General features: G+C 42.9%; 1 protein-coding gene across 4 annotated transcripts in view; it reads left to right on the top strand.

The window, feature by feature from the left end:
- Positions 1–26,340, top strand: part of MYO5A (myosin VA) — a 216,193-nt gene extending 189,853 nt beyond the window's left edge. For all 4 annotated transcript variants that reach the window (XM_008268986.4, XM_008268991.4, XM_051822368.2 and 1 more), the window contains 8 exons: positions 2,905–3,051; positions 4,855–5,009; positions 10,732–10,821; positions 12,429–12,579; positions 15,533–15,815; positions 17,283–17,457; positions 19,756–19,836; positions 20,107–26,340. In XM_008268986.4, the coding sequence (XP_008267208.3) occupies positions 2,905–3,051; positions 4,855–5,009; positions 10,732–10,821; positions 12,429–12,579; positions 15,533–15,815; positions 17,283–17,457; positions 19,756–19,836; positions 20,107–20,259 (1,235 nt within the window). In that variant the 3' untranslated portion in view covers positions 20,260–26,340. The remainder of the gene's footprint in view (positions 1–2,904; positions 3,052–4,854; positions 5,010–10,731; positions 10,822–12,428; positions 12,580–15,532; positions 15,816–17,282; positions 17,458–19,755; positions 19,837–20,106) is intronic.
- The last annotated feature ends 874 nt before the right edge of the window (positions 26,341–27,214 follow it).

The following is a 27,214-nucleotide window of genomic DNA, read 5'->3' as shown; positions in this document are numbered from 1 at the left end:
TCTTTTGGGCTTTGTGTTTTCTTGATGCTCCATAACAGTCAGCACTTTCATTAGTGGATAATTTTGGTAAATAAGGTTATATTGAGCTGACCTCTGTATTTCCTCTCAGTTTTGTTAAAGGTTTAAGTCTCTAGGAAGAATGCAGAGGCAGAGAGAAAATTTTCAGTGACGGTATGGTAAATTTTGTCTCTCAGTTTTGTATAGAACAAAAAATAGGCTGGTTAGTGATTTTTCAAAAGGGAAATGAGGCTTTTTTTTTTTTAAAGAAAAAGCTCTCTTTGCAAAAATATTCACCATATTTCATAAATTCTGAGGTGCACAATGTTTCACACTTTTAACATCTCTGAAGTCAGGATATGTCTCACAGTTTAATTGGTAATGTTTTCCTTCTGTTAGTGTTATATAAAAATGATGTACTTTAAAGCAATAACATCCTAGATTTGATAAAATCAGTATATTTGAAATATCCTCTTTGGAGGGGGCAGCATTGTGGTACAACAAGATAAGCTGCCACCATTGATGCTGGTGTCCTTTATGAATGCCAGTTCAAGTACTGACTGTTCCACTACCCATCCAGCCTCCTGTTTGTCGCTCCCCCTCTTCGCGGAGGAACGATACAGGACCCTGCGCTGTTCTTTTGTCTGCTCGGCCCTCCCCGGGTTTGCTGCTGGTTCTTCCCGGGTTGGCTATCGACCCTTCCACCTCCGTGGAAGGGCGGTTCCTCCTGCCACTTTCCCCACTTCCGCGGGGGAGCGGCACACCGCCGGCCGGCTCTCTCGGGGGCTGCTCAGGTGTTCCTTCAGATGTTCCCCTTAGATGTTCCTGGTGCATGTTGTCTCTCTCCTCCTTTATAGTCCTCTTCTACCAATCCCAACTCTGCTACCCACACGCTGAGCACGCTGCTCTCCTCCAATCAGGAGCAGGATCAGCTCCTGCAGGTCATCACTCAAGTTGGCGAGAGGCAGCTGCGTAGAAGCTGTTTACTCCCTTCTCAGTGCCATATTGTGGGAGAGCAGTTGTATAGAATAAGTCTTAATTCCAGTAACTTAGTCTAGTCCGAGTTGCTCCCCACACTGTTGATGTGCCTGGGAAGGTAACGGAAGATGGTCCAAGTACTTGGGCTCCACTACCCATATAAGAGATCAAGTTGGAGTTCCTGGCTCCTGGCTTCAGCCTGGCCTAGACTGGCTGTTGCAGTCATTTGGAGAGTGAACCAGCAAATCAAAGTGCTCTTGCTTGCTTGCTCTGTCTCTCACTCTGTTTCTGCCTTTCAAAGTAAATCTTAAAAAAAAAAAAATTTTTTTTCTTTAATCTCTTTGGGTTACAGGAGTCCAAATATGTGCATTTATTGATAAGCCTAATATGTTGGGTGTGTTTCCTCCTAGTTTCTCCTCTTCAGGTTGTCTCTGTGACTTAAAGTGGCAGGGATTTTATTGTTTTTCTCACAGCTGCAGGTTCCTGTGCTCTGTAGCAGTGTCTGCTGCCCCAACAGCCCTGTGGTGTTCTATTTAAACTGACTCCAGCAGTAATTCATGTGAAACCATTTGAGTCTCCCCCTCTCCTGCGGAAAGGAATCCACTGCACGTCAGTCTTATGCTTTCAGGCTGCAGCAGGCATAGGGACCACTAGACTATGGGAGCTGGCTGATGTGTCCAATCACAATCTGATCACTCTTTAGATATCGTAGTGTGGATGGATGGTGGTGACTTTACCTAAACCAGGTTTTCAGCGCTCACAGTCCCAGTGTGTGAGGCTGCAACACGAGGTGGACAGTGTGTCACAGGCTCCATGCCACGTAAGCAACAGTGCTGGCAGGTATTGGTATTATCTGTGATAACCTCTTCCTGTGAAACTGGCTTCTCAGAACTAACACAGGAAATTGTCCAGAGTGACAACAGGAAGCACTACTGATGCTTCATGGAATCAGTGACATTAAATTTTCTAATGTGTTTGCATCTGACCTGCATTTTGTTTGACAAGTCTCAGAACTCAAACTTAATCTGCTCTTAAATGGATTTCTTAACTGCACCCCCTTCCTGTAAATAAGGATAACAGTCCTGCCTCCTAGCACTCACCTCCACAGTTGCAGTGACAACTCAAGATCCCCTTAGCTTTTTCCCTTGCACTTCCCATGCGGTTCTTAATTTTGAGATGAAAGTGGATACTTTTTTTTTTTTTTACCCTTAGCTCCACTCTTCTTTGGCTGCTGTCTCTGGCAATTTTTAACAACTGGTAGGGTTGTTACCCAGTGGTTGTACTTCAGTAGTTACAAATTCATGATCAGACTTTTATCATTCCATAAAAAACATACAAATATTTAAGAAGTCACATTAAAATACAATTGTTTAATCTGCTCACGAGTTCAGTGGGTTGAGGAATGAGTGCCTTAGGAGACCTGTGTGAAAAACAACACATTTTCACATCAATTGGTGTGAAGAAACACTGTTATTCCAGCCATCTTGGTGTAATTTCCACTGAGTGTAATGATATACTTAAAATAAAAGCTTTGCTTTTTATGATGAGATACATAGAGATCAAGTCTAAATATATTTATTTCTGATTGGTATAGGTTAATAATACATTAAACTGCATGCTTTTGAGGCATTTAATCATATTTCAAAATAAACCTTATTAACAAGTGAAAACTTTAAAATTTTGAATCACATAAGTTTATTTCATGTTAAGAGTAGTCAGTCACCAGTGGTTGTTAGGGTAACATCATATAATTTTGCCATCTATCCATCCAATTTTAGCAGAATAAAGTATTTTAAGAGGAGACAATTACATGGCAAAGACAGCAAGTTTGTCCTGTCATAGAGGTCATTTTAAATTATAGGAACATGCCGCCCTCTCATTTTTTCCATCTGGAAAACATAATCTTCTCCTTTTTGGTTTCTCTTGAAGTGGGCCAGATGGAGAACATATCTCCAGGACAGATCATTGATGAACCCATCCGTCCAGTCAACATTCCCAGGAAAGAAAAGGACTTCCAAGGAATGCTGGAATACAAGAAGGAGGATGAGCAAAAACTTGTTAAGAATCTGATTCTGGGCAAGTATTTTCTGCGTGGGATAAAAGGTCTTTATTGTGCATATGTCAGTGATGGGAACACTAGTCAGACAGCACTCAAGATCTTTACTCACCTGTATGCGCTGCCACCACAGTGCTCCAGCAGCATCCTTGTCACACTCTGCCTTATTAGCCAAACTGCAGGGACTCACCTGGGAGGATATCCGAGGCCAGGTCTCCTCAGTCCTGCTGCGTGTTAGAGTCTCCCGTGAGTCTTTGAGAAGTACTGTTGTGTGCCTCTCCCACCATTCCAGTCCAATTAAATCACAGTCTCTAGGGGGAGAAGAGCAGGCACTAGGACTAGCACCTTTCTGAAACCTTCTCAACGGATTCTTCACACACCCCTGTTCTAGGCCATTTAGCCTCCTGGATTTCTATTTTTCCTTATATTCCTAAAAAGTTTTACTAAATAAATTGCAGATGTCAGTTCAAAACATCTATTAAGAAAAAGACTCTAGCAAAGGAAGGAAAGGATAGGAAAGAGGGAGTAGAAGAAGCAGTTCAGGGCAGCCTGAGGCCTGTTAAAGTTGAATGTAAGCCCACTGAGTTTGCGAGGAGCTTCATTGAGGGGTGGTGCTAAATGCTGGGAGAAAGCACACATCTGGAAATTATGAACTGAAAGACTAAACAGTTCACCTTTCAGCCTCTGCATGGCACTTCTCTCCCCAGGTGCCAGGCTGACAGCAATGTGATTGGCAGTGACACCTGGTTGACATTTTTAGGGCTCATGCCATTAAACTTAGTACTGTGTACAGAGATGCTTATGTGTCAACAAGGTCTTCATTTAGCAAAAATGTTAAGGAGCCAGTGGTTGTGGAGGTAAAGCAACAGAGTGAAGGCAGGTGCACTGGCTTATATAAAATTGTCAGTGAAGTCTGTTTGATAAGTTGATCTGTGGACAGAGACCAGAGCAAGGAAGGGAACAAGTCATGCTGATATCTGAGAAAGAACATTTGAAACAGAAAAGTAGTAAGCTTATAGGTCATGGAGTTAGAAGCATGCCTAGTGTGTCCAGCCAACAGCAAGGAGAACCATTTGACCAGAGTGGAGTGAGCTGGGATTGGGGAAGGGAATGAGATAGATCATGTAGACTGGGGTAAGGATATTGGTGTTATAAATAAGAGAGATGAAAAGCCTCTTGGAGGGACTCACTGAACCCAAGTGACATTATCTCACCTATGTTTCCTAAAGATTTACCTCTGGTTATTGTGTGGAAAATGTACTACCAGGAGCAACAGGTTAATAGGGAGCCCAGTTAGGAAGCTGTTCAGCAATACAGAAGATGATGCTGGCCTCAGTTAGGATCCTGGCTAAACCAGGTGGTGACTACTTGGATTCTGGGTTAATTTTGTAGATGGAGTCACCAGAATCTATTGCTGGATTCAAAATGAGCTATGGGATAAGGAGCCAAAGATGATGATAAGCTGTATAACCTAGAAACTGCAAGACTGGAGCTGCCATTTACTGAGATGGGAAAAGCTCTCAGAAAAGCAAGTTCCTTAGGAAATCAAGAGTTTGGTTTGGGAGAGGCTCAGTTTGATGTTTCTAAACAGAGATTTTAGGAAGGTACATGAAACATGAGACTAGAGTTCAAAGAAATCAGGGCAGGAACTAGAAATTTGGGAGTTCTCATTGTTTAAACATGTCCCAAAATTTCTCCACTTAATGAGCTATTAAAACACCTTACCCTAAATTATTGAACTGTTGCATGACAATTGTGCTTTCATAGCTCACAAAGACTTCCAATGTTATATAATATCATTTTTCTTTTTTTTTTTCCTCCAGAACTGAAGCCCCGTGGTGTAGCAGTTAATTTGATTCCAGGGTTGCCAGCATATATCCTGTTTATGTGTGTCCGACATGCTGACTACTTAAATGATGATCAGAAAGTAAGGTCTTTGCTAACGTCAACAATTAACAGCATCAAGAAAGTGCTCAAGGTCAGTTCATGTTCAACAAAATTCTCATGATGAATATTAATGACAGCACCTACACAGAGGGGCTTACACTGGAACTGTGCTGATGTTGCTAGTTCTAAACACTGTCCAGTCTTTTTTTTTTTCCTTGAAAAGCAGAAAAATAGACACAGATGCTTCCATCTACTGATTCACTTCCTATATGCCTGGGGCTGGGCCAGGCCAAAGCAAGGAGCCTGAATGCAATCCTGGTTTTCAATATCAGTGTCACTGACCCAAGTACTTGAGCCATCACCTGATATCGCAGTGCATTAGCAGGGAGCCAGAATCAGAAGCAGAGCCGAGACTTGGACCCGGGCACTCTGATATGGGAGGCGGGCATACCGCACAGCATCTTAACTACTGTGCCCAGTACCCATTCTTACTATCCAGTCTTAATGCTTTCTTTGAAGGAAACATTCTTTGTAACATGTTTTTATGCCTTCTTTCAAATTGGACAATGGTCAAAATTACTTTTATATAATTACATTTAATTATGAAGTAAATTTAATTTCTTCATATTTGCTTTTAGGTTTTACAGCTAAATTTAAAATATTTCATGAAGGGCCGGCGCCGCGGCTCACTAGGCTAATCCTCCGCCTAGCGGCGCCGGCACACCGGGTTCTAGTCCCGGTCGGGGCGCCGGATTCTGTCCCGGTTGCCCCTCTTCCAGGCCAGCCCTCTGCTGTGGCCAGGGAGTGCAGTGGAGGATGGCCCAGGTGCTTGGGCCCTGCACCCCATGGGAGACCAGGAAAAGCACCTGGCTCCTGGCTCCTGCCATCGGATCAGCGCGGTGCGCCGGCCGCAGCGCGCCGGCCGCGGCAGCCATTGGAGGGTGAACCAACGGCAAAAGGAAGACCTTTCTCTCTGTCTCTCTTTCTCACTGTCCACTCTGCCTGTCAAAAAAATAATAAAAAAAAAAATATTTCATGAAGTCCATATATACAGGAAATATGCTGCTGAAATTAAAATAGATGGTGAATAAGTTAGTTCATCATATAAAATAACTGCTAAAACATTAAACTTTTCTTCAACTTTTATTCTCCTTATTCTCCAACTCATTCCATGATTTTTGCTGCTACATAAAATGTTTGGCTCCACGTGAAAGCACCAAGCAGATGCGAGTCAGAGAGGAAAGGCTTGGAAAGGGCAGCCACGTTATATAACCGAGCAGAAAGCACTGCATAACTCAGCAATCATGAGTCACCTTGCATAATCCTCCTCCTCCTCTCCACAAACAGGGAACGTCATACTTAGTTTAACCTGAGTGTTTCTTTGACGAACTAAGATAAAGTGCTCCAGCTGCTCTGCCTCTGATTAACTTTCAGGATGAAGATAAATGGACCTTGTCAAATGTAAAATGTCTGGGTCCAGCATTGTGGTACAGGGCTTAAGCCACTGCTTGTGGACACTGACATCCCATATTGGAGAGCTGATTTGAGTCCTGGCTGTTCTACTTCTAATCTAGCTTCCTAGTATGAGCCTGGGGAGGTAGTAAAAGATGGCCCAAGTGCTTTGGCCTCTGCCACCCATATGGGAGACCAGGAGGGAGTTCCTAGCTCCTGGCTTTGGCCTGGCACAGACCTGACTGTTGCAGCCATTTAGGGAGTGAACCAGTGGTTGGAAGATAACTCTCTTTGTTGCTCTGCCTTTCAAATAAATAAATCTTTTTTTAAAAAATTTATTTATTTGAAAGGCAGAGTTATAGAGAAGGAGAAACAGAGAAATCTTCTATCTGCTGCTTCACTCCCCAAATGGCTGCAATGGCCAGGGCTGGGCCAGGCCAAAGCCAGGAGCCAGGAGCTTCTTCTGTGTCTCCCATGTGAGTGCAGGGACCCAAACACTTGGGCCATCCTACACCACTTTTCCCAGGCACATTAGCAGGAAGTGGAGCAGCCAGGACTTGAACCAGTGTGCATATGGGATGCCAGTGTTACAGGTGGCTGCTTAACCTACTACACCATAACACTGGCCCCTAAAATAATTTTTTTAAAGATTTATTTTATTTATTTGAAAGGCAGAGACACAGAGAGGGAGAGAGTCAGAAAAAGGTCTTCCATCCACTGGTTCACTCTCCAAATGGCTACAACAGCTGGAACTGGGGTGATCAGGAGCCAGGAGATTCTTCTGAGTCTCCCATTTGGATATAGTGCCTTCCACTGCCTTCCCAGGCCACCAGCAGGGAACATCTGAGACTCAGACTGGCACCCATGTAGTATTCCAGCATTGCAGGCGACAGTTTAACCTATTGTGCTACAGTGACAGCCCCCAAAATAATCTTTAAAAAAAAGTCTAAGGTGTATTTTATGAATATTTTAAACATTATTATATAATAGGGTACTTCAAAAAGTTCATGGAAAATGGAATACAAAGGTAAGTTTATTTTGTTGAAAAAAAAATAAATCCATACATAGTTTTTTCATAATATGCATTTTCCATTAACTTTTTGAAGAGCCCTCATACATAATAGAAAGTTTACCATTTTAGCCATTTTTCAGTGTCCAGTTGTATGCCATTAAATACATTCACCCTGCTGTACAGCCATCATCCCCAGAATCGTTTCTTCTTCCCCAGCTGAAATACTGCACCTGCGAAGCCCCACACCCTGCCCCTCCCCCAGCCCCTAGAGGGGAACCTCAGACAAATGCCGGTTGTCAGACCCTCCAGATTGTGCAGGTGTTCTATGCAGTCACATTCTACAGTGGTTACTAAAGCGTGCAGTTTCTGAAGATCTAATGTGTAAAACGTGATCTGTGTCTTCTGAATGTAACTCGGGTCCTTTTTAGTGTACCGAAGCTTATTGCACTTAAACTGGAAGTATTGCTACTTCTTGAGACAACTACCAAGGCAAAGAGCAAGCAAAATAGCTTTGAGTTCAAAGTGGTTTTTTTTAATGAAATGGAATCAGAACTAACACTGAATTATTGTTTAATTTTAGCCAAATATAGTTTGTTCATAGTAAAAATATTCTTTTGACAAATTCCATCTGGAAACAACTTAAGTGCCAAGGTGACAGTTTTAATCTTTTAGAATTTCCAAAGAAGTAAATACTCTTGATTTGAAGTCATGTAGAGTTTCTCATTTTAATGAAGACAGAGGGCACCCGTAGTGTTCATGCTGGAAGAAATTGTGTTTGTAGAATGAATTTTTTTTTTTTTTTTTTTTGACAGAGTGGACAGTGAGAGAGAGAGACAGAGAGAAAGGGCTTCCTTTGCGAAGGTTCACCCTCCAATGGCTGCCGCGGCCGGCGCACCACGCCTATCCGAAGGCAGGAGCCAGGTACTTATCCTGGTCTCCCATGGGGTGCAGGGCCCAAGCACCTGGGCCATCCTCCACTGCACTCCCTGGCCACAGCAGAGAGCTGGCCTGGAAGAGGGGCAACCGGGACAGAATCTGGCGCCCCGACCGGGACTAGAACCCGGTGTGCCGGCGCCGCTAGGCGGAGGATTAGCCTAATAAGCCGCGGCGCCGGCCCTGAATTTGTTTTAAAAACAACTTAGCGAAGGCTGAAACCTCCTACTGAGAACAGATGCTGAATTATTTCTGGAGTGAGGTCTTTTCCTGAGGTTCTAATCAACTTTATCTGTTAATGCTTTAGTGCAGGTGCAATTACAAGCTTTGGACTGAGGCTATTCTGAGGATCTGTGCGACTGACTTGTCTAGACATGGATGAAGGCAGTCCACACAGTGCTTCAGGGACCCTCTCCCCAGGAGGCCTGTGGCCCCCACAGCCTCACAATCTGGTTGTCTTTGTCAGCGCAGCCAGAGAATCCACTAGGAACAGTTGTTGGAAGGAGTACAGCTATTTTATTGAAGCCATAGGATGGTTGCCATTTAGAAGTGTCCTAAAGTTGTATTTACTTTCTTCACTCTTCCAAAACCTGGAAGATGATAACCAGGTTTCTCAGATATTTACCTAGTGCTAAAGTCACACTTGAATGCAGTTGTCCTGTCTCACCTGAAAAGACTTAGGTTTGATATCTTCTGGAATGTTTTCTTGAAGTCTCTTTAGGAAAATATTCTCCAAAATTTAAGGGCTTTAGTTTGTTTTGTACTTGCTTAAGGTAGTAAATTTTATTTATGCAAAAAAATTGGTATACTTTTTTTAAAAAAGATTTATTTATTTATTTATTTGAAAGGCAGAGTTACACAGAGAGGGGAGAGGCAGAGAGAGAGAGAGAGAGAGAGTTCTTCCATCCACTGATACACTCCCCAGTTAGCCACAATGGCCGGAGCTGTGCCGATCTGAAGCCAGGAGCCAGGAGCTTCTTCTGGGTCTCCCACGTGGGTGCAGGGGCCCAAGGACTCAGGCCATTCCACTGCTCTCCCAGGCCATAGCAGAGAGCTGGATCGGAAGTGGAGTAGCTGGGACACAAACTGGCACCCATAAGGGATGCTGGCACTGCAGGCAGTGGCTTTACCCACTACGCCACAATGCCGGCCCCATGGTACACTTTTACTGCATAAAACCGCTACCAAGGGGGGCCAGCGCAGTTAGGGTAGTGAGTAAAGCCACCACCTGCAATGCCGTCATCCCATATGGGCGGCCAGTTGGAGTCCTGGCCGCTCCACTTCCAATCCAGCTCTCTGTTATGGGCTGGGAAAGCAGCGGAAGATGGCCCAAAGTCCTTGGGCCCCTGCGCCCTTGTGGGAGACCCAGAAGAAGCTCCTAGCTCCTGGTTCCTGGCTTCGGATTGGCCCAGCTCTGGCCATTACAACCATTTGGGGGAGAGAACCAGCGGATGGAAGACCCCTCTCTCTCTCTCTCTCTCTGCCTCTCTGTAACTCTGCCTTTCAAATAATAAATAAATAAATCTTAAAAAAAAAAAAAAAAAAACACTACCAAGGAACCAGACTTCTGAAAACCCAGGTTTTGTTGTGATATAGCAGTAGAGTTGTTAGAATATATGATATCATGCCCAAAATAAAAATCTCCCAAGATCAAAACATAGCTGTTTAGTGCTAGGCACACATCCTAGCACTGGGTTTTCATGTGCCAAGTTTTGTAGGAAAGATATAGGCAAACACTGATAGTTCTGTGACTTCTCATGCCCAGTCTAGTCAGTGGCCTAGTTCACAGGTACATAGTCCCCTGGGTTTGCCTGCCATTTGCCCCTGGGAAACATGTCCTGCCCCAGTGCTTGTTTCAAACGCAGTGAGGCAGCCCTCTCTGCCACCGTGGCCCCATCCTGCAAGAGGCAGCTGGCTTCCCTCAGGCTGTGCTGCTGTTCAGCATAGGACTCTCTCTCATCTCTGCTCACTGCCAGAAATTCTACGAGTTGACAAGATTTGTAACCTAATATGAGTGTGAGTGCCTAATCTTTCCTCATAGTCTTTATTACAGTGTTGGTTATTCCCTTCTGTACTTTAAGTTCTTTCTGATTTCCTTCATTAACCCCTGAGGAAGTGAGTTTGCGTCAGCTGAGTCTTGGTGAGGTTTTTCTGCTTAAAGGGACGGCTACATTAACATCAGCTGAATGGGAATACTTTCCTAATGGCAGGACGATTGGTGCCAAACAAAACAACCCACACCCCGTGAGGCCAGCGGTTGAAACTCTGCTGGCAATGATGGGAGACCGCCCTGTGATTTATTTCTGAAGTCATTCACAGTGGTCACAGAAAGAAATGGGCCTTCTGGTATTTGTTCAGTTCTTAAGTTGTTGTTTCTCTAAGAAAAAGGCAAATTGAGACTTACCCTCTCTTTCAGAAAAGAGGTGATGATTTTGAAACCGTCTCCTTCTGGCTCTCTAACACATGCCGATTTCTGCACTGTTTGAAGCAGTACAGTGGAGAAGAGGTGAGAAAACTTTGGTTATAAAACCAGCATGCTCTACTTTCTCTGGCCTTTTTAAGGAGAATTTTTAAAGCACAAAATACTTCACAATGTGTTAATTTAGAAACCCAAATTCAGAGGTAGCTTGGAAGTTCACCACTTTGTTGAGCGTGTATGCCTCTGGAACAGCACACAGAAGAGTGACAGTTTCTTCCCTCGGAGAGTTCATGTTATAAGAAAGTAAAACACAAGTAAAATGAGCAGCAGCCAAGGAAAAGTTACTAGAAATCAAACTTTTTGTCAGTGTGTTGAAATGGCTTGTTCAAGAACTAATATCAGAATGTTGAATAGTTAAAGAAATTCATCAATGTTGGCTTACCACATTAGACCTAGTGAAAGGACACGATTACAGATCATTTCTCTTCTGATTTTTCTAAACATGTACATTGCTTTTGTTTCTAGTGATATGTTCATTAGGTGTTTGATAGACTTCAGTGTATTTAAAAACTGTAAAATATGAATTACTGTTTATTGAGGCTGCTTAGTATGCTTCATACAACACTTTCTTCACATTATATTATTAATTTTTACAACATCTCTGTGCAGTAGGAATTATAACTCAATCTTACAGAAAAAAAGGAACCGGAAGCTCCGTTTGCCCAATCCTCTTGGCTGTAAGAACAAAGCTGGGATGATGGGCTGCTGACCTCAGCCTCTGCCCTGCACATCTCTTCATCCTTTGCCAGGAAGGCAGGCAGTAAAGCTAATTGGTACTACTTTCCAAGCACCCAGAGGCAAACACTGTCCTGGCAAGTGATGGAAACTCCAAAAGGAAGCAAGACATGGTCCTTGAGAAGCTGCAGCTGGGAGTCCAGAATCCTCTAGAAGGAAATTTAATTGTATCCTGTCAGTCCCTGCTTTGAAACTGTGAAACTAAGTGGGTTGTAGGGAGGCAGATGTTCCACTGTGGGCAGAATCCATCAAGTAAGCAGTTGACTTTATTAAGCACTGTCAAGTGAGCAGCATGTTTAATAGCAACTGCAGAAGCACCTGCCTTTGCAGTTAGCTTTCCATGTTAACAAAAAATGCTCGAAGAGTCTAAGTTCTGACTGAAACTCATGATGCGGATGCCATCAAATATATAAGGAAAGGACTTTTTGTTTTGTTTGTTTACCAGTCTGTAGAAATTGGTCTATTTCAAGAAGATCATACATGCCCTTTGGGCATAATATTTATGAATAGGACTATACTTAAAGGACAGAAATTCGGAGATTAGTACTTTGGATTATTTAGTGTTTGACAATAAATCTGCTGTTGTATAAGAGAAACACTCAACTTTTTTTGTTAGATTCCCCCAACTTGTTTCACTGATGTTGCTGTTGGAAAAGCTTAAATATTAGGCTGCCATGGTTAGCTATCATTCAAAAGCTAGGCAGACATAGAAGAAGATAAAAGCAAACAAACACACACCAGCATTTGAGAATGATTACTCTGGTAGTGGTAGGATGGATGGAAACTCCTTGGAGTGGAGGAAAAAAAAGCATGAATATGCTGGCCAACCTGGAGAGAGCTGATCAGACCAAGAGACATCTCAATTCTTGTGTATCACTTCCTTTGCATTCTAATTCTAGGGCTTTATGAAGCACAACACATCCCGCCAAAATGAACACTGCCTCACCAACTTTGACCTGGCTGAGTATCGGCAGGTGCTGAGTGACTTGGCCATTCAGATCTACCAGCAGCTGGTGCGGGTGTTAGAGAACATCCTCCAGCCAATGATTGGTAAGGCCAGAGCATCACCATCTGTCTCCCCTGTGTGCCCATCGCCAAGGACCAACAAGGGCACATGTTTCAGGGCACTTACTCATATGGAGAACAGAAAGTAGTAAATACAGCCTGAAAGTTGCAGAGGGTTCCCAGAAACCCAGCCCTGGCTAACTGGGATACTTCACATCATTGCTTGCTCATGATCAAAACAGCAGCATCTGGTTTCCCTCCCAGTACTTAATGCATCTCCCTGTGATTGGATTATGTCTTAGACTCAGCAATAGCCCTCATCCTTGTCCAGTTTTCAGAAACACTTTAAACTCTGGACTAGGACACTACAACAGAGTGCTTTCTAGGAGCCCATCTGAAACCAAGGAGCCTGGGGAAGGTTTGTACTTAATCTAAGAGGCCACAGTGAATGACTGGGGAAGTACTGTGGCAACAAGCACAGATCTGTCTCAGACGTTGCCATGCTGAGTTGTGCATCCCGTGGTCCCTGGGAAATTGTTAAAGGCAATTTGATTTAAAGTAGTGGTTAGCTGTTGGCTGAGTGGCAAAGCTATGTGTGTGTGTGTGTGTGTGTGCGTGTGTGTGTTTCTATTTATGAATGTTCAGCTAAATAGGTGATTCCATTTACCTCTTTATCATGTATATCATGTTACCTAGGTTCCTTTAGATTGTGTGACATGTGTGAATAGGAAGTAGGAGGCAGATATAAATTGTAGACTGCTAATTTTGAATGCATGAGAATTTTTTTTAAATGTTTTTTAAGTTACTTAACATTGTTATTTCAGGTAAATTATCAGCAGACTCTTAAGTATATTCCCAGCTGCCTGTCTCTTCCTGCCCATTGCATCATCCATGTTTCCATCACTTCATTCTCCTTCTGTGGACTCATTGTTAATCAGATATGAGAGGCTGAGAAAGCCATAGGAGATAACAGTGATTATCCAATTGTCCCTAAAAGATCATGAATTTGAAGCAAACTAAGTTGGGGCTGGCACTGTGGCTCAGCAGGTAAAGTGGCCATTTGCAATGCCAGCATCCCATATCAGAGTGCCTAGTTCAAGTCCCATTTGCTCCACTTATGATCCAACTCCCTGCTAATGCACCTGGGAAGGCAGCAGAAAATGGCGCAAGTTCTTGGGCCCCTGCCACCCCCATGGGAGACCCAGGTGGAGTTTTGGACTCTGGGCTTTGGCCAGGTGCAGCCCTGGCTTTTGTGGCCATTTGTGGAGTGAACCAGTAGATGGAAGATCTCTCTTTCTCTCTTTCTCTCTCTCTCTCTCTCTCTCTCTCTCTCCACCCCTCTCTCCTCCCTCTGTCCCCCTCTTCTCCCTCACCGCCCCCAGTCTGTCCCCTTTCAAATAAATAAATCTTTTTAAAAAAATAAAGCAACCTGGCCGGCGCTGCAGCTCACTAGGCTAATCCTCCGCCAGCAGCGCCAGCACCCCGGGTTCTAGTCCCGGTTGGGGTGCCAATTCTGTCCCGGTTGTTCCTCTTCCAGGCCAGCTCTCTGCTGTGGCCCGAGAAGGCAGTGGAGGATGGCCCAAGTGCTTGGGCCCTGCACCCGCATGGGAGACCAGGAGGAAGCACCTGGCTCCTGGCTTCGGATCGGCGCAGTGCGCCGGCTGTAGTGGCCATTTGGGGAGTGAACCAACGGAAGGAAGACCTTTCTGTCTCTCTCTCACTCTCTAACTCTGCCTGTCAAAATAAATAAATAAATAAATAAATAAATAAATAAAAACAACCTAGGTCAACTAAAATTTAGGTGGTAACAGATGCAAAGGTAGTCAGCTTCAGTGAATCTTCCCTCTGCTTTTGCCTGTTTTCATTCACTGCACAAGAAGTGTGCTACCAAGATGTCCCACTCTAAATTATGTCCCACCCAACTCCTAATCATGTATGGTAACAAAAACTTTTCAGTCACTATGAGGATCTTAGGGAAGCTGTTATTAGCACAAAGAGATGTAAAAATGACCTGGCTGTGTTCTTTGCTTGGAAGGCACTCATAGCCAAGGAGCAAACTTCTCAAAAATATTCTAGAGAAGGCATAAACCAAATACTATGAGAGTACAAGACAAGGAGCAGCAGTGCCACTGGTGAGAAGACTAAGTTGTGGCAGGCGGAGGCTAGCCCAAGGTCTCATTGCTGTTGTGGGAAGCCCAGGACAAGGAAGGGCCCAGCTCTCCAGCCCCATCCTTCTGCCCTCCCCCTAGTCTTCCCCTTGACCCTTTCCCAGTCTCCTGCAATTCTGTTTGTTTACCTCCAGGGCTCAAGTATCTTAGAGATTGCTTATCTTACCCCTAACTGCCACCTGCCTCTCTCAAAAACTACTCTTGTGCTATCACCAGGCTGTGGCTTTTCATGTTTAAAAATACATTTTTAAGATTACTTAATTTTTTTTTTTTGACAGGCAGAGTGGACAGTGAGAGAGAGAGACAGAGAGAGAAAGGTCTTCCTTTGCCGTTGGTTCACCCTCCAATGGCCGCCGCTGCAGCCGGCGCACCGCGCTGATCCGATGGCAGGAGCCAGGAGCCAGGTGCTTTTCCTGGTCTCCCATGGGGTGCAGGGCCCAAGCACCTGGGCCATCCTCCACTGCACTCCCTGGCCACAGCAGAGAGCTGGCCTGGAAGAGGGGCAACCGGGACAGAATCCGGCGCCCCGACCGGGACTAGAACCCGGTGTGCCGGCGCCGCAAGGTGGAGGATTAGCCTATTGAGCCACGGCGCCGGCCTAAGATTACTTAATTTCATGGGGAATTTTTGCAATTAAAAATATTCGTCCATCATGTTTAAAACCCAGAAGGTCTTTTTTGGGTAAATTCCTTTTCCCTCTATTTTGATACTATATTATTTTTCTAAATTGAATGTGTGTGTGTGCATGCTCACACCCACCCGCATGATTGTGCACAGGAAACAAGTTCCTTTCCAGATCTTGACTTCTAACTGTTGAAATGCTCCTGCAGTCTCAGGTATGCTGGAGCATGAAACCATTCAGGGAGTGTCTGGGGTGAAGCCCACGGGGCTAAGAAAGCGAACCTCCAGTATCGCCGATGAGGGCACCTACACACTGGACTCCATCCTCCGGCAGCTCAACTCCTTCCACTCGGTCATGTGTCAGCATGGCATGGACCCAGAACTGATCAAGCAGGTGGTCAAGCAGATGTTCTACATCGTGGGGGCCATCACCCTGAACAACCTCCTGCTGCGGAAGGACATGTGCTCCTGGAGTAAAGGCATGCAGATCAGGTGAGTGGTGCCAGCCCCGGGACAGCTGCTGTCTGCAGGCCCGCCAGCGTTGTGGAGAGCAAGTCAGTGCATCTGGCCAAGCAGCAGGGAAGGGACTGGCATGGAGCCACCTTCTCTTACCTGGCCAGATTTCTGCAGATCCCCATTACTGCTCCTTGTCTGTGCCTGGCCAACAGGGTCTTCTCTTACTCGATAGGGAAACTGCTCCACTGTAAGGCTGACTTGTTTGAAGGAGGGGAGAGATAATACAAAAATACACAAAGAAAAGCTAATGACTTCCTGTCCTTTTGTGTGTGTGTGTGTGTGTTAATAATACAAGAATAAAGTATTAAATACTGTGTTTAATTAATCTTAGAAATATATTTTAGCAAGAGAAGCTTTTTGTACCTCTGGCAAAAGATCCAATAGATCTTTTACTAACATTTGAAATATGTCTCCTCTATATTTTAAGAAAAGCTGCACTCAGTTTTATGCTCAGCTACTGTTCAGCACTATCTCATTATTGTGATAGAATTCATTTTGGGAGGAGCAAATATTTATTTTTAAATAGCTAGCATATTTGCCACAGGAAGGTGTTCTACAGAAATCTTTAGTTACTCAATCTCAGGAAACTTTAGTGTTCTTTTCAGATTTTTCCATTCCAAGCCACATGTAATTATAAGTAGTTAACTTGAAGTTGGAGATAATGCCCTCCATTCAGGTTGCAGAACTTCTTTCTCTGTAAGCTTTGCTTATAAACATGAAGTTAGAGTCACAATATCATCCTGGCTCCTCCTGCCCTGATTACTGAGTTCTCATTGTGTGTCCATTGCGTCAGTCTTAGTTTGAGAACCACTGTCACTAAGTTGGCCATCTCTTGAATGCTCAAGGTCTATGTGGCTTCTCAGTCTGTCTCTCTGTCTGGAGTCCTTTTCTCCTCCTGTCCTTGAGCTCTCACTCTTTCCATTGCCCATGTGCTTCCCTTTATAAAGAGGCCTGAGCACAGGTGTATGGGGTGGGAGGCAGAGTCCATTTATTCAAGTACCCAATTTTGAATTGGCTGTCAGAAGAGAGAATGCTTCAAGGATTATCAAGTCCACACAGCCAAAGGATCCCATCTCTGAAAGTGTAAGAGAAGTTAGTTTTCTGGTCAGCTTTCCTATAAGAACAGAGCTGCATCATGCATCCTGTTTATTACCAAGTCCTGTAACTTTTGCTGTAATGACTTCATTTTCATTTTCCAGTAATGGGAATTACATTCTCATGTCACTTAATCTTACATAATTATGATTTTTAAACCTCATGACTATTTATAATAATTTTTAAGCACAGCTGCTGAGATTTTAAAAAATTTAAAAAAATACTACCTGTCATTTTGATTGAAAATCCTGACAAGGCAGCATGCACAGAATTAAGACATTTATGATGATATCCAGCAAATTGCATTCTCTTTTTCATCTCTCGCTCTCGCTCTGTCTCTCTGCATAGGTACAATGTCAGTCAACTGGAAGAATGGCTGCGTGACAAGAATCTGATGAACAGCGGGGCCAAAGAAACTTTGGAACCTCTCATTCAGGCTGCTCAGCTTTTGCAAGTGAAAAAGAAAACAGATGATGATGCAGAAGCCATTTGCTCCATGTGCAATGCTCTGACTACTGCCCAGGTGAAGCAGCTTTTCCTATTAGGAGATGACTTAGCATTGCTAAAGGTGATCTCTAGGGAAATGGAGAAGGCTTCTGGTTCTTATGTTGTCTCTGACCTGACTTCCTTTATGTCAGAGAGGAGTGTATGACATAAAAAAAATGTATGTGGAAAATGGAATTTAAGGATGCTTTTATGTTGGTACAAAAGAATTTTGAAACCCATGCACAGATTGTTCATCATATGCATTTTCCATGAACTTTTTGAAGACCTCTCGTATGTCTATACAAATATTGAGGGAGGGAGATTGTACCAGGAATTAATACATTTCAGTGCTGGCCACAGCCATCTGTCTTCAATATGCAGCAAGTACTTATTGAGTACTCAAGTGTTTGTCACAATATCCCAGGAACTAAGATACAGCTGTGAGCAAAACAAAGCCCCTGTTCTCATGGAATTGAGTGATTTTTTTAGACTTCTTTTTTAAAGACAGATAATTCTTATTCCTTCAGTTCATCAAATGACTAATTGAGCTCCCATCTCAAGGTACCATACTTATTCCTGGGAGAATGAGTTCAATAAATAAGAAAAGAAAAAATTTCTGCCTTCAAGGAGCTTATGGTTTAGTAGAGAAGACAGAGGAATCTACCACAGAATTTCTAGAAAATTCTATGGTAAGAGGCCTGAAGGAAGTGTTGAGGGGTGATAACTGTGTTCAGGGCAGGTCCCCTGTAGCTGAACATTGAATTTAAGGAAGTAAGAGGATGAGGAGGGCCTTGGAAGACAACAGCAACAGCATGAGGTAAGCCATTGACATGAGCCTGCCCATTTAGCCTTTTCTCGATTATTTTCATTTTCTTTTGCTGACACTTGGACTTTTTTAATAAGTTCATCACATATCTGATAGTATACAAATCTTCACTTGTGCCCAGTACAATTAAACTCAGTTAGTTGGAGTCAATATTTGCTGCTTCTTAATGCTGAATTCATATTTACATGAATTCTTGCTAAGAATAAAGCAAAACCACACTACTGAGTAATGGACTGAGATTTTTTTTCCCCCTATTTCTGCCAACAGAAAGTAAGACTATGCTGGGGAAAACCTGACTGTATAGAAGCTTATATTATCAAACTTTTAAAGAATATACTTTAATATATTTTACTTTAAGCCTGTATTTCAGAGTGTGAGATAGATCTGCAATTTATGTAGCAAATCTTATTTATCAAAATATCATACCTTAGAAAGTTCTAGTATTTGTCCCTGACTCAGTCTGTCACCCAGAGATCTGATAAACAAGCCTACCATCTCATACTTCTGTCTTATATAAGCAACGAGTCATTTTTATTAGAAACAATTTTACATTTTACAAAAGAAACTAATTTGACAGTTTTTAAAGACCTTCATACCCTCTAATTAGTTCATTTCTTTAGAAGCTTTTGTTTTTGGCCGGTGCTGCGGCTCACTAGGCTAATCCTCCGCCTTGCGGCGCCGGCACAGCGGGTTCTAGTCCCGGTCGGGGCACCGGATTCTGTCCCAGTTGCCCCTCTTCCAGGCCAGCTCTCTGCTGTGGCCAGGGAGTGCAGTGGAGGATGGCCCAAGCACTTGGGCCCTGCACCCCTTGGGAGACCAGGATAAGCACCTGGCTCCTGCCTTCAGATCAGCGCGGTGCGCCGGCCGCAGCTCGCCGGCCGCAGCGGCCATTGGAGGGTGAACCAACGGCAAAGGAAGACCTTTCTCTCTGTCTCTCTCTCTCACTGTCCACTCTGCCTGTCAAAAAAAAAAAAAAAAAAAAAGAAGCCTTTGTTTTTGTTCATTTATAATAACATCTTCTGTCAAAATATGATTTATAAGAGATCAAAAGAAACAATATTTAATTCTATTATTTTTAATATGGCCAGATATATTTTATATGATGCAAGTATATTGTAGAATAATATTAATAGAATGACCCCCACTTATATAAAAGCAGATTATACCAGAAAATGTGTAGGAAATAACTAGATGGCCACTCAGGACAGCTGCTGCTTTGGGAGACTGGAAGGATGGGAGTGAGGGTGCTTTTGTTTTTCATGTTCTTGGTTCTCTGAATGTTTCTCTAAGTGCATATTGCTTCCTAAACATCATACAACTGTATACCAGCACATTCTTGCTATGAAAATTCAAACAGCAAAGGTAGCTGTGCTTCTGCTTCCTCTTGTCCCCACCCAACCAAAAAAGAATTGAAAACAGAACACATAGATGCTTTTAATTTTCCAGATTATATATTTCAGTGTGCATTTGATAAGATGCCAAAAACTTTGATCATTTCTTTCCTCACAGATCGTCAAAGTGTTGAACTTGTATACCCCAGTTAACGAGTTTGAAGAAAGAGTCTCTGTATCGTTTATTCGTACCATACAGGTAAGCACTCCACTCCCCGGCTTTCCTTTCCTTTGATTCACCAGCATTGTTCTTTGAATGGAAATTTCACAATTTATTGAAAGATAGTGTGTGTTTATCTTATATTATTTAATCCTATTTTATAGTGCATCAGCTTTTTTGATAACAGTTAATTGGGAAATGTGATTTTAAAAGAAATAATAAACATTCTGTGTTCACTGAATATGTTTGGTTAGACCTTTTAAGATGCAAAGAACTAATATGCTGTTGGTCTTCTTTTTATCTTCTCAGATGCGTTTACGGGATAGGAAAGACTCTCCTCAGTTGCTCATGGATGCTAAACACATCTTTCCTGTCACCTTTCCCTTTAACCCATCCTCCCTCGCACTAGAAACAATCCAGATCCCAGCCAGCCTGGGCCTGGGATTCATTGCACGGGTCTGAAAGTGATGTCCAGGCAAACGTGGACAGTGCATCTTTTGCCTGGAGTAAGAACCCATTATTTCCAGTGAGCTACTGAAAGTAACAGGTTTGAAGAGGAAGTACTGATTTCTGTCTCAAACAAGAGGCTGTTAACTGGAAACCCCCCTGGAATACTTCCGTCATCACCTGGAAAGAAAGATCGGCTCCTGTGTGCTATGCTGCCTTTATAGCAACACCCATCCTTGATCAGCTAGGTATCCTGAGTTTACAAACAGGTGAGTGAGTGAAGAAGGAAAGGAGAGAAAGAAGGAAGGAAAGGAAAGAAGGCAGAAAAAAAATGTCTTTAGCTGCCAGCATTTATTTCAAATCCTCAGTACTGCACTCACATGGTATGAAAAGCATAAATTCCAGATAAGAGCTGTTGGTCAGAAGACATCAACGAAGAACCTCCTCTGCACTGAACAGAAGACTTGAAAGAAAACTTGCCACTGAACACATATCTCACCAGGTTAGCAATCAGCTGTGTGGATACCACCAGACTGGATGAAAGAAATAAACTGGCAGTATGAAAAGTAATTTGTCAAATAGTTTCCTTATCTGTGCCACTATGATATAGAGATATTAAAAGAGTGTTGGTTTGCTATAGAGCATAGATGTCCATTGGTACTGTAGTTTACTGAGCATTTCAAATTGCTGCTACATGCTGTCTTCTTAGAATGTAAGCGATATTCTTATTAGATGCTGTAACAATAAGCTTCTCTTTTACCAACTGTTTACAGTTCCATCAGATAACAGTTTTAACTGGATTATATGCAAATGGTCTGCAGATTCATCTGCATAAGTAACAGGCACTGGATGTCATGTATTATTATGACAAAATGCTTGACACTTAGGAGTAGGGTCGGGCAGGGTGGCGATCGCTGACGTTGGTACTGATCCCGGATGCATTACCTTGATGTGCTCACTTGTTTTCCCTGGCTGGATATTGCATCAGGCTGCAGTGTTTGTGAAGTGACTTCAGTTACCAGATCTGATTCCTGCCCTGTACACTTTCAGTCTGGACAGGTTTTTTTTCTGAATTTATTAAGGATTGATCTCGGTCACTGTCAAGAAAGAATTGTCAGAATATTCATTATTCAGGTCTTAAAACTTTGATTATCTTATGAATTATGCAAAAGAAGGTATATAATAGGTATTTAGTTATGATTCAGGTTTTTTTAGGCTTTGCAACTTCTATAAATGTCCTCAAATACCACTAGATACTTTAAAGAGCATCATATTAGAAATACTTTAAGAAGATATAAGTATAAGAAAATTGTTGAATTTTATAGAGGATTTGGTTCAATAAGACCCAGATTCCATAAGTTTTCATTTGAAATTCTAATTAAACCTATTCTCCATTTTTTCTAGAAGTCTTATACAGTAAATCCTTCACGTTGTACAAAAACAAATTCTTAGCATTCATTAGAAACTCTGGTTCCCAAATACAAGCATAGATTTATATAATTTAACTGCTACATGGTCTATAAAAATGACATATCTTATTAAAATATGTGCAATATTATTTATGGAAGTCAAACAGTTTCACATCAGTGGCAGAGGTGGTTATTAAATGATGAATACTGTCTACAAACTTGTTTGGACCTCAGTTTCTGTGTTTATAAAATAAAAGGGTTGGATAACTGATTCTTAAGGTCCATTCCACCTCCAGAATTCTCTCTGAGTGCTTGGCTCATAGAGAAAGGAGCTGTGGTTGCTCAGTAAGTCCTTCCTCTGGGGGGAGGATATGTGTATAGTGCCTGTAATTCATTTAACAAAGCATAAATCACAAGTTCTTAAATGTACATGATTTATGAACATGCTTCTAGAAAGCCCTATTCTGTATGTGTTACTTGAAAGTGAATTCATTTAAATAATTTTTATTTTATCATGTACTGCTTTATTCCATTTGAATATATTTGTTTGTTTGCGACATCAACCAAAAACACTAAGTCAATCAGATTCTCAGTTTTTCCTGGTTGTCAAGGTGGTTTTTAGTGAACACTTAACTCTTACCTCCATTTGGCTGGTACCGAGTGTGTCCCAGTCTACCGGGATAGGTGGGACATGGGTGGGGCAAGTGCTAAGAACAGGCAGTCCTGGTGTAGGCGGTGCACTTGGGCCCTCTGCCTGGCTTAGTCCCCTGTGGAAAGACCCCCACGCTTCAGCACCTCGTCAGGTATTCAAGATCATGTGGCAGCTCCCACTGCCATTCCAGCTCTTGTCCTGAAGTGTGTCTGTTCTGAGCCTCGCTCTCTGTCCTGTCTGCTTTCTTTCTACTGTGCAGTGCTGGAGCTGCTCTTGCACGCCTGGGTGAGAGCCCCGTGGCCACCATGGGATTTCTCCTGCTCCGGAGATGGGAGCGCGAAGTTTCTGCTACTGCAGGCCCCACCTTCCTGCAAGCCCCAGATGGGGACCTGAATTAACTTCTCCTGGTGACCTGAGGATTTTGAGTCATTATGATAATCAATACCTTACAACCAGGGATTCCCGGCCTCCCCCAACCCCCCAGACCCGAAAAATGACCCTGTGTACTACTTTCTTGAGGATGCAACAAGATTCTGTTGACCATAGCTATCCTTTGGCCAGTCAGGGAATTGCACACTCTCCTGTCATCCACACTTTGTCACCCAGCTTCACATCCCCCTCTAGCAGCCTCTCCTTGGCCTGATTCTCCCTTTCCTCTCCCCTTACCCTCCTCCTGTCTGTCCCATCCCCTGCTGACTCTCCTGCTGCTGTGTGTTGAAGGCAGGCGGACAGAGTCGGTCCTTGGTTGACCCTGTTGGCCTTCCTAGTGGCCAGTTTTTGCACAACTTCTTGTTGCTCCCCCTTCTCTGCAGCAGTTCTGTAATGCTATCATGAACTGGCTTTTTCTTAGTTGCTCTGTGACACACAACAGGAATTCAGAGGAAGAGATATTGGAAGCCACAGTGGTTCTGGGTCTCACTAGCCCCTTCCCAGTGCCCTCCCCCACCATAAGCTCGGACTGTCTCACCCTTGGGGTGCAGAGCTGAAACCTTAGGAGCAGTGTCACTTTCTGCAGCTTTTCACAGGTTGAGGCTTTGCTCTGCCTGAGAGTCGCTCTAAGAGTGGGGAAGATGAACATGGCACAAAATCCAAAAGGCAGTTTCATGATTCCTCTGGAGTTTTGAAAATTCCCCACATACTTGACACTTTTTTCATCAAAAACATTTTCCAAAGGCAACTGATAGCAAATTTAGAAATCTGTGTTACTTTTGGTGGTTTGTCTTATAATTTTTTCCCTTCAGTTCTTTCATTCAGTAGAGAGTTGGCTCTTTCTGGGTAAGTAATATGTGTAATATAGATGGAATCTGTTGCTAATACAGTGGAGCGGACTGCAAAAGTATGTTATTAGGATTTAATGCAGAGATTGTGGATGAGAAATTACTTTCCTGATAACCCCAAGAATAGGGGCACCTGCCACTGTCCTGAAAAGTCCTCACAACTGTTCTCTTCTCTCTCTGCTCACTCTCTCCATCTCTCCCCAAAGCCACCAGTTCGCAGTTAGTCAAGCCACATAATCATGGAGCCTCTGGGCAGTGTTGACTGCTTGGCAGGAAATAAACAGGCTAGTGTGTGTGGCTCACCCAGCTCTTCTCCAGCTCTTCCTCTGTGGACCTCACGCCCTCCTCCCAGCAGCAGGGGCAGTAGGCAGGGTGCCCCTCTGCTCATTAGCTGATGGGAACTTGAGATGAACCTGCCTGAGGTTCCACAGTCCTTGGCCCTCTGGCAAACCTGCTGTCCCAAGTATGGCAGTGGCAGCGTGGGCAGACACCAGGCAAGGACTACTAAAAAGTCATGAGGTTACATCCTTCCCGTCCTGCTACCCAGGGGTGCCCCAGGCCTGCGAGGGTGCCCTTTTCCCTAGTCAGAGTTGGCAGCTGGCATTGGAGTAAGTGATGAGTACGAGGGTGTTTGTCATCCCAACAAGACCAAATGCCCGGTGCCAACTGATTTGCCTGTTTGTCCTAATTCCCCACCATAACTAGACTTGGCTTTGTCATGAATCAGTGCTACCACAGGAGGGGCAGCAGTCTGCATTTAAGGATTCATTAATAGCAGGCTTCCTGGGCCAAAGAGACAGGAAGCAATGAAATCTGCTCCCAGTGAAGAGGAAGGTCACTCGCCCTCCACCCCAACCCCCAGCACTCAGCGGCCCTCCTGGAGCCAGAGGTAAGCCGCGGGGGGCCTACAGAGACCCTACAGGTGCAGGCTGCCCAACCTAGCTTAGGTCCTCAGCACAGAGGAGCCCAGGCCCTGGGGCACTTCAGAGGGCTGTCCACCGGGCAGGCCAGGTACAAACTCGTGTGTGTTTGGACACTACAGTGTGTGCATGCTACAGGTGTCCACTTTGGAGCTAGGAGGTATGCTGTTTGCATGCGTGTTAGAGGCTCTGTGTGTTGCCATGGCCTCTGTTCATGGATAAGTGCATTGTAATGTGTTCTCAGGCTGTGCTGTGAGGGCCGCCTTAACCCTCGCTCCCTTCCCTTCTAGAGCTGCCTTAAGTTCTCCAGAACGTCTCCTCTGTGAGGGATATCTTGCCTGGAGAGGATAGCATGCCAATTTTCTAAGGTTCTGTGAGGGTTTGGGTTGGGTGTGGCCTCCAACCCCTAATTCCCTTCCTGCATGCCCTTCCCCTACTGTTACTTTCTCCGTCCTTGCCTTTCTGGTGTTTCCAAACAGGGCTTAGAACTAGGGGCAACAGCAATCTCAGAACCAAGGAAAAGTCAGTTTCAAGAATGTTCCTGAGTAATTGGGACTGTCATAAGTAAGTGATGAGTAGAATACACGGCAGAATACAGAGATCAGCTAAATTCTTGGGAATACTTGAATATCTTGTTTCCCACTAACCCTTTCTTAATACAGGTAAAGGAGACAATGCTAAAACTTCTTGGACATTCCATAAAAAATAAATTTTAAGAGCCCTGTACTATAAAAGATTGAATGAAAACAGGAATGAGTGCTGTAAATTCTAACCCAATTTATTATCCTAAATTAAACAAATCAACCTGGAATTACAGTAAATTTCTCAATAGATCAGGAACTGAAATGTACTATGTAAAATATCTTTCAAAATGCATTTTTATACATTTTTTATTTTATAATTTGGTCTTAAAATTTTTATTGGTTTAATGGATATTATTAAATTCTGAAAATGGCTAGCATCTCCTTAGTACCGTAATATTGCTTGAAACACTTGGAAGAAACTGTTTGGGTTTTCCTAAGTTGAGGTTGGTATATACAATTCAGTAGTTGGCAGTCAGTACATTTTCATGCATTTCTCAGAGTCAGTAGTTTCAAATATCTTATTATTATCATGTGGTATAACATTTTAGCCTCATTTCAGGCTCTCTAAATCACTTGAGCCATTATTTTTTTCCAACAAATGGTGAATTTTTCCTTTAAATGTGGATATGTATGTTGTAATTTATGATTCATAGTTATGTATTTTTGTGGGATCCTGGAGTAACATTGACTCTGTTATGTTCTTGGGAAATTTAAACTGCTCTAACAGTGTTACACAGAAAATGAGCTCATGACATTTAACATAGTCTAATTATTAACTTTATTTATTAATTTACTATGAAATGAACATGGCTTTTGTCTATAATGAAATTGAATGTTGCAGTTTTAAAATATTTTCCTCATTAATCTGGAGAAAGAATTCTTTGATATTCATCGAAAATAGTGATATAGTTAACCTTTGAAATGTTTTTAGGTGAAATACTCATTCATTAAAAGGAAGCAGAAGTACTGAGAAGTGAAAGGCATTGTCAACTCTAGTTTTAACTTAGCCCATTCCAGCATATCTCACAGGAAATCTGAAAAAAATAATTCACCTCATATCAACAAAAACCTGAAACCTGGGTTTTCACTGGATATCATCTAGTGCTAATATGAAAGCCAAAATAATATCAGAATGACATTTGTGCTCTAAATTTGTAGTTGTCTGATGTTGTACTTAGTAGGTGTGTGTCATTAATGCTGTATTCTCCTAGCTATCATAGAAAATTGTTCAAATAAAGATATGGATGTAAAAGGGTTTTGCCATTGTCTTATAAATAAATTCACTACACATTTTACAACACAAGTTGTTTTTCTGAAGACTGGTAAAAGTAAATGTAACTTCCTCATGAGAGTATTCTAATGAATCTTGGAAATTTGAAAGTTGGCAAATGCCTTCTATACTGCAACACATAGTGACGTATATGATACAGATGAGAACTGACAAATAGACACACACATCCCACACACACCTTAATGCCTTCTCCTGGTGGGGAGAGAGGGGGACAGGAACTGTGTGTGGCCCTGGGATTATGCACTATACTTGGCAGGGTGAGCCTGCTGGGTTCCAGGAGGACTTCATCCATCAGCATGAGTACACAGAGAAGTGAGTAAGCAAGATATCACACAGCTGAAGAATTCTGAAATAACACTTAACACCCTGGAAATGGACCTGGGAACCTATGTGGTTTGTCCAGCAGTTTGTTAATATGATGTATCAAATTGATTGATTTTCAAATGTTGGACCATCCCTGCATACCAGGAATAAATCCCACTTGGTCTGGGTGAATGATCTTTCTCATGTGTTGTTGGATTCAATTGCCTAGAATTTTATTGAGGATTTTTGCATTTATATTCCCAGGAAAATTCACCTGTTGTTCTCTTTCAATGTTGTTTCTTTTTCAGGTTTAGGAATTAAGGTGATGTTGGCTTCATAGAATTTGGGAGGATTCCCTCACTTTCAATTGTTTTGAATAACTTGAGAAGAATTGGAGTTGGTTCTGCTTTAAATGTCAAGTAGAATTCAGCAGTGAAGCCATCCAGTCCTGGGCTTTTCTTTTTTGGGAGGGTCTTTATTATTGATTCAATTTCCATCTTTTAAATGGGCCTGTTTAGGTTTTCTGTGTCTTCA

The sequence above is a fragment of the Oryctolagus cuniculus genome, chromosome 12 (assembly GCF_964237555.1).
Source record: "Oryctolagus cuniculus chromosome 12, mOryCun1.1, whole genome shotgun sequence".
Lineage (NCBI taxonomy): Eukaryota > Metazoa > Chordata > Mammalia > Lagomorpha > Leporidae > Oryctolagus > Oryctolagus cuniculus.
Note: the sequence above shows the minus strand (reverse complement) of the source record. Positions and strands in the feature narration are given on the sequence as shown.